The 8,370-nt window shown below is 41.1% G+C and overlaps 1 protein-coding gene across 1 annotated transcript; it reads left to right on the forward strand.

Annotated features, from left to right (window-relative positions):
• Positions 1–1,603: 1,603 nt before the first annotated feature.
• Positions 1,604–4,121, forward strand: LOC129844121 (uncharacterized). The gene is made up of 4 exons (XM_055912518.1): positions 1,604–1,619; positions 2,614–2,961; positions 3,124–3,324; positions 3,516–4,121. Exons 1-4 carry the CDS (start codon positions 1,604–1,606, stop codon positions 3,899–3,901), a joined length of 951 nt encoding a protein of 316 aa, XP_055768493.1. The 3' UTR covers positions 3,902–4,121.
• The last annotated feature ends 4,249 nt before the right edge of the window (positions 4,122–8,370 follow it).

An 8,370-nucleotide genomic window follows, 5' to 3' on the forward strand; every position in this document is an offset into this window, starting at 1 on the left:
TATGGCAACAATGTGGACAAACCCTACTCAGTTTGAAATTGGTCCATCTTAAGGTGAAAAACTAAATGCACAACCCTCCACAGAGTTAATCATATTTTCACACGACTCTCCCCACATAATCAACTCAAAATAATGTTTACAACCACAAATAACAATAAATGTAGCGACTCAATTTTGGGGGGTAAAGCTGTGTTCAATTGGTTGTAATCTTACAATTCCGATAACTCCATGAAATACATAATTCTACCATTCCAATTTACAATATAATTTAAAAACAAAATACCCTCTTCAAACATATTTTCCATAAATACAGGTATTTTATCAACCAGTTCAACCATAATATTTGTTGTAATATTTGTTCTATCTTTTCTGGGGGATGAAATTGAAATTGTAACCAGCTGTGCAATGCTTGTTTGAAAAAGACAGATACTTTGAAGAAGTTTTCATTTTAAATTCATCGAAAGTTAGACATGGCAATCTGCACAAAGACAAAAAGGCCATTTATTAACAAGGGATGAGTTTTTCTTAGTAATCTACTTGAGAACCATTTTGGGTTCAAGTAAAACTTTTGTATAAGTGAAGCTTTTAGAGAGAGTTTTAGTGCTTTTATATTTAATAATCTCAACCCACCCAGTTCATATTCATTATACAGCGACTGTGTTTTTGTGGGACAGTTAATTCCACGCGGAGTTATTGGCCAGAAGGTTGAGGGTTCACCGACCACCACGGACGAGCTCACTCGCCCTGTTTCTTTACACTACGATCAGAGCCGGCTGCAGACAATGATCAGCTAGGGGGGAAATCTGATTTTCAACATTTTGATGCCACCTTTGTATGTACAGTATATAAAATAGCATGCGACAAATTTTCCACCAACAGGTTTCTGTGCCAATGCACCACACAACCAATAAACAAAAGCATAATGACTTCGAGCACTTCAATACCATGTTTTGCATTTTTAAAACCACAATCAATACTCGATCTCAGTCTGGACAAACAGAAAATACATCCTTCCTTACCTTGTAGTCTTACCCAGTATTGAAGGCTTGACAATCTCTGAATGTCATTCAACTTGTTGGTGTTTTGTGACAGATTTCTCTTTCCATTCATCAAATGGCTGCTGCACAGGTTGGATTGATTGATTTATTTTATTGATCAGTTAAAGAAATACAAAAACAGAGTTTTTTAAAAGCGACCAGGATTGTTGTTTTAAAGGATTGCACAATAAAGTCGGGGACTTATTTCCATTGTGGTCCCTATGTTTTACATAAATACATATACAATTACATAGATACAGACACATTACATAGATACAGACACATTACAGAGATACAGGCACATTACAGAGATACAGACACATTACAGAGATACAGGCACATTACAGAGATACAGACACATTACATAGATACAGACACATTACATAGATACAGACACATTACATAGATACAGACACATTACATAGATACAGACACATTACAGAGATACAGGCACATTACAGAGATACAGACACATTACAGAGATACAGACAAAAAATGCTCAACCTCCAAATAAGTTTAAGTACAATTCTTACAAGCCTTTGGCTGGTCTGTAACTTATTCTTCAGATGTTTGGTGCTGCTGGTGAACCATGATGTGCAGCATAATCAAAGTGAGACTGTACTAGCGCATTTGCCAGAGTCTATAACGTGTCTATAGTCAGGTTTCCATTCAATTTGCAATACATTTTCATGAAAATATTTTAGAATCTGCATAAAAATAGTATGCACATTTTTCCATCATAGTTGTGTTTCCATCAAATAGATTTTTGCAGATAAAAGTCCATCTCATTTTCAACTCTAGAAATATTTACAGGCCTTCTGATGGTTTTGTGACAAATAAATGTTGTGTTATATAGTTGCTAGAGGAATTTCATAATTCCTTTATGTGCTCATTAATTAAAATCACTCTGTTTCTAAGAATTTGTAAGATCCTTATTAACATAAAATAGACAGGGAAGAGTCTTATTAAAAATAGATAATAGTATTTATTCTCGGAGCACGCTCCCATTTAACCACAAACAACAGTTGATATACAAAATATGACGTCATTGGTTACAGAATAAAGCTCCTCCTCTTGACCAGGATAAAAACAGGTTCAAAAGTTCATTCCAACTCACCAGCGCACACACATGACACACAATATCATTTATTCTCCTAAAGGCTCACTATAATGTATTACCACTTTAGCAGACAACCCAAGATAATGGAAGACCTAAGAAGTTACTCACTGCCTTATCTAAACATCTCAGGGCTAAGTTGGGTCGGTTCAACCATAGTTTAACGATCCTTTTGGCTTACTTTATAACCCACACCACATACCTCTCTAACTAAGTTGGAATGGTGTTTATTATGTTTTAATTACTCCTTGTTCATGCTACATAATCCCTTCCTTATGAATTAACATTATTAATCAGATATAATAATACAGGGTTGAGTTCAATTAGTTATAGGTTTATCTAAATGTAGTCATTGTTTAGTCATTACACTTGACATGTTTGTCAATCTACAGGCATCAGTGTGAGCCAATTGGCCTTGGCTTAATTCTGAGACCATTGTGTTGTGTGACTGTGTTTCAGTGGTACTGGGTCAGGATGGCTGGAGTGTAACATACACCACTCAGAGTATCTGTACCTTGAAGGGGTCAACAGTGAAGCTGTCCTGCTCTTACACATATCCCAGAGGTTATACAATCACAACAACGTTTTGGTTCACTAAACATGATGCTGGGGAGAATTATGTAAGTCTGAGTGATGAACCAGACTACAAAGGACGTGGGACATACCGTAAGGATAAAGAGAATGGTCACACCCTGTCAATCACAGACCTGAGAGAGAGTGACTCAGCTACGTACAAATTCAGATTTACAGATCAGACTGGAGGATGGAGATATACTGGCATTCCTGGAGTCACTCTGTCTGTCACAGGTACAGTTACATTCAATATAGTTAAACTGTTGAATTCCATTTAGTTCAGGAAAATGTCTTGGTTTGTATTTATGTTTGTATAACATAGGATTTCCTTCATCTTTGTATTAGAGTGATAAGTCCATGATAAAGGGATTTACAGTGATATTGTTTTTTCTCCAGGTCTTCAGGTGAAGGTGACTGGTGAGACACTGACCTGCAGCACCACCTGTACTCTGACTGACAACCCCACCTACATCTGGTACAAGAACGGACACAAAGTAAAGGAGGACACTTCCAGCCTGTACTCAGACTCCTTTAGTGATGCAGACAGTTACTCCTGTGCTGTAAAAGGCCATGAGGATCTCCTCTCTCCTGCAGTGTGTGAGTGTGGACTTTTTAATACAAATTTCTTATGAATACAATGTTGTTTAAAGTTGTGATACTGAATATTGATCATTAGTCTATTCAACATGTTGTTTTTTACTTTTACAACATCAGTGTGTAGTAGTAGATATTGTAATTGAAGATTTATAGATTTATAAAAGGTGTTATATTGTCTTCTTGTCTTTCAGGTCAGAAGTGTTGGAGTGTGACTTACACCCATCAGAGTATCTGTGCTTTGAAGGGGTCAACAGTGAACATATCCTGCTCTTACACATATCCCAGTTATCATGAGATCAAAAAAGCTTTGTGGTTTACTAAATGGGAGTCTGGTATGGATGCTGAAGATCTGAGCTCAGTGCCAGGGTATGAGGGTCATATAGAGTACCTTGGGGATAAGAAGAATGACTGTACCCTGAGAATCACAGACCTGAGATTGAGTGACTCTGCTGGGTACATGTTCAGATTCATAACATCTGGAGATAAGTTTTCTGGCTCACCTGTCTCCCTGACTGTCACAGGTAATCTGTCACACATTTCACATACAGTTGAAGTCAGACGTTTACATACACCTTAGTCAAAAACATTTAAACTCAGTTTTTAACAATTCCTGACATTTAATCAGAGTAAAAATTCCCTGTTCTAGGTCAGTTAGGATCACCAAATTATTTTAAGATTGTGAAATGTCAGAATAATAGTAGAGAGAATGATTTATTTCAGCTTTGATTTCTTTCATCACATTCCCAGTGGGTCAGAAGTTTACATACACTCAATTAGTATTTGGTAGCATTGCTTTTAAGTTGTTTAACTTGTGTCAAACGTTTTGGGTAGCTTTCCACAAGCTTCCCACAATAAGTTGGGTGAATTTTAGCCCATTCCTCCTGACAGATCTGGTGGAACTGAGTCGGGTTTGTAGGCCTCCTTGCTCGCACACGCTTTTTCAGTTCTGGACACACATTTTCTATGGGATTGAGGTCAGGGCTTTGTGATGGCCACTCCAATACCTTGACTTTGTTGTCCTTCAGCCATTTTGCCACAACTTTGGAAGTATGCTTGGGTCATTGTCTATTTGAAGACCCATTTGCGACCAAGCTTTAACTTCCTGACTGATGTCTTGAGATGTTGCTTCAATATATCCACATAATTTTCCTGCCTCATGATGCCATCTGTATTGTGAAGTGCACCAGTCCCTCCTGCAGCAAAGCACCACCACAACATGATGCTGCCACCCCCATGCTTCACATTTGGGATGGTGTTCTTCGGCTTGCAAGCCTCCCCCTTTTCCTCCAAACATAAGATGGTCATTATGGCCAAACAGTTCTGAGCGGTATGACGGCTGCGTGGTCGCATGGTGTTTATACTTGCGTACTATTGTTTGTACAGATGAACGTGGTACCTTCAGGCGTTTGGAAATTGCTCCCAATAATGAACCAGACTTGTGGAGGTCTACAATTTTTGGCTGATTTCTTTAGATTTTCCCAAGATGTCAAGCAAAGAAGCACCGAGTTTGAAGGTAGTCCTTGAAATACATCCACATGTACACCTCCAATTGACTCAAATGATGTTAATTATCCTATTAGAAGCTTCTAAAGCCATGACATCATTTTCTGGAATTTCCAAGCTGTTTAAAGGCACAGTCAACTTAGTGTATGTAAACTTCTGACCCACTGGAATTGTGATACAGTGAATTATAAGTGAAATAATCTGTCTGTCAACAATTGTTGGAAAAATTACTTGTGTCATGCACGAAGTAGATGTCCAAACCGACATGCCAAAACTATAGTTTGTTAACAAGAAATTTGTGAAGTGGTTGAAAAACGAGTTTTAATTATGACTCCAACCTAAGTGTATGTAAACTTCCAACTTCAACTGTAGATAACTTTAATTACCTTATTAAGGGCAGTAATACAGGCTTAGTAGTGGTATGTAACAGAAAAATAACAAATCTTGTATTTCACATCAGAGGACATACAGTTAAAGTCGGAAGTTTACATACACTTAGGTTGGACACCAATCCCGAAGAAGTTAAAACTTTCCACCTTCTCCACTACTGTCCTGTCGATGTGGATGGAGGGGTGCTCCCTCTGCCGTTTCCTGAAGTCCACGATTATCTCCTTTGTTTTGTTGACGTTGAGTGAGAAGTTATTTTCCTGACACCACACTCCGGTGGCCTTCACCTCCGCACTGTAGGCCGTCTCGTCGTTGTTGGTCATCAAGCCTACCACTGTAGTGTCGCCTGCAAACTTGATGATTGAGTTGGAACCGTGCATGGCCACGCAGTCATAGGTGAACAGGGAGTACAGGAGAGGGCCGAGAACGCACCCTTGTAGGGCCCCAGTGTTGAGGACCAGCTGGTTGGAGATATTGTTTCCTATCTTCACCCCCTGGGGGCAGCCCGTCAGAAAGTCCAGGACCCAGTTGCATAGAGGACCTAGGGTCTTAACGACGAGTTTGGAGGGTACTGAGCTGTAGTCAATGAACAGCATTCTTACGTAGGTATTCTTCTTGTCCAAATGGGATAGGGCTGTGTGCAGTGTGTTGGCGATTGCGTCATCAGTGGACCTATTGGGGCGGTAATCAAATTGGACTGGGTCTAGGTCTATCACCAAGTCAGCTGATATGATACTTGACTAGTTTCTCAAAGCACTTCATGATGACAGAAGTGAGTGCAACGGGGCAATAGTAATTTAGTTCAGTTACCTTAGCTTTCTTGGGAACAGGAATAATGGTGGCCCTCTTGAAGCATGTGGGGAGAGCAGACTGGGATAGGGATTGATTGAATATGTCCGTAAACACACCAGCCAGCTGGTCTGCGCATTCACTGAGGACACGGCTAGGGATGCCATCTGGGCCGGCAGCCTTGCGAGGGTTAACACGTTTAAATGCTTTACTCACGTCAGCCACGGAGAAGGAGAGCCCACAGTCTATGGTAGCGGGCCATGTCAGTGGCACTGTACTGTCCTCAAAGCGAGCAAAGAAGTTGTTTAATTTGTCTGGGAGTAATACATCGGTGTCTACGACGGGGCTGGTTTTCTTTTTGTAATCCGTGATTGACTGTAGACCCTGCAACATACGTCTCGTGTTTGAGCCGTTGAATTGCGACTCTATTTTGTCCTTATACCGACACGCTTGTTTGATTGCCTTGGAGGGAATAGCTGCACTGTTTGTATTCGGTCATGTTTCCGGTCGCCTTGCCATGGTTAAAAGCGGTGGTTCGCGCTTTCAATGTTGCAAGAATTCTGCCATCAATCCACTGTTTCTGGTTAGGAAACGTTTTAATAGTCACAGTGGGTACGACATCTCGGATGCACTTGCTAATAAACTCGCTCACCGAGTCAGCGTATACATCAATGTTATTGTCTGATGCTATCCGGAACAAATCCCAGTCCACGTGATCGAAGCAATCTTGAAGCATAGAATCCGACTGGTCAGACCAGCGTTGAATAGACCTGAGTATGGGCGTTTCTGGTTTTAGTTTCTGTCTATATTCTGGGAGCAACAAAATAGAGTCATGGTCAGATTTGCCGAAGGCAGGGCAGGGGAGAGTTTTGTATGCATCACGGAAGTTAGAGTAGCAGTGATCCAGAATGCTACCAGCTCGAGTCACGCAGACGATATGCTGATAAAATTTAGGAAGGCTTGTTATCAGGTTAGCTTTGTTAAAATCCCCAGCTACAATAAATGCAGCCTCGGGATGTATGGTTTCCAGTTTGAAGTTCTTTCAGGGCCGACGAGGTATCTGCTTTGGGAAAATATACACGGCTGTGACTATAATCTAAGAGAATTCTCTTGGAAGATAATGCTGTCGGAATTTGAGTTTAAGGAATTCTAGGTCAGGTGAACAGAAGGACTTGAGTTCCTGCATGTTGTTATGATTACACCACAAGTATTTAGTCATAAGGCATACACCCCCTCCCTTCTTCTTATCAGAGACATGTTTGTTTTTGTCGGCGCGATGCATGAAGAAACCGGGTTTCTGTACCGACTCTGACAACGTATCCATAGTGAGCCATGTTTCCGTGAAACAGAGAATGTTACAATCTCTGATGTCTCTCTGGAAGGCAACTCGTGCCCAAATTTCGTCCACCTTGTTGTCTAGAGATTGGACATTGGCGAGTAATATGCTCGGAAGCGGTGGATGGTGTGCTCGCCTTCTGAGTCTGACCAGTAGGCCGCTCCGTCTGCCTCTCCTGCGGCGACCGCATTGTTTTGGGTAGGCCTCTGGGAAAAGATCCGATGTCAGGGTGGAGTTCCGAACAAGGGATCCGCATCGGGAAAGACGTATTCCTGGTCGTATTGTTGGTAAGTTGACGTCGCTTTTATATTCAATAGTTCTTCCTGGCTGTATGTAATAACACTTGAGATTTTCTGGGCTAACAATGTAAGAAATAATACATAAAAAAACTAAGAACTGCATCGTTTTCTAAGGACCTGAAGCGAGGTGACCATCTCCGTCGGCGCCATCTTGTGTCGACTTGGCATAGCTCATGGTGATCTTAGGCTTTTGTGCGGCTGCTCGGCCATGGAAACCCATTTCATGAAGCTCCCGACGAACAGTTATTGTGCTGAAGTTACTTCCAAAGGCAGTTTGGAACTTGGTAGTGAGTGTTGCACCCGAGGACAGACGGTTTTAAAGTGCTAAGCGCTTCAGCACTCGGCGGGCCCGTTCTGTGAGCTTGACTTGTGTGGCCTACCAATTTGCGGCTGAGCCGCTGTTGCTCCTAGATGTTTCCACTTCACAATAACAGCACTTACAGTTGAACGGGGCTGCTCTAGCAGGGCAGAAATTCGATGAACTGACTTCTTGGAAAGGTGGCATCCTATGATGGTGACACGTTGAAAGTCACTGAGCTCTTCAGTAAGGCCATTCTACTGCCAATGTTTGTCTATGAGGATTGCATGGCTGTGTGCTCGATTTTGCCAGAAACAGGTGTGGCTGTAATAGCTGGATCCACTAATTTGAAAGGGTGTCCACATACTTTTGAATATATTGTGTATTTAGGAGGATATTAATGATTTGTTTCCTTTTACTCTAGATGTTGTGTT

This window comes from Salvelinus fontinalis, unplaced genomic scaffold (assembly GCF_029448725.1).
Source record: "Salvelinus fontinalis isolate EN_2023a unplaced genomic scaffold, ASM2944872v1 scaffold_0176, whole genome shotgun sequence".
NCBI lineage: Eukaryota > Metazoa > Chordata > Actinopteri > Salmoniformes > Salmonidae > Salvelinus > Salvelinus fontinalis.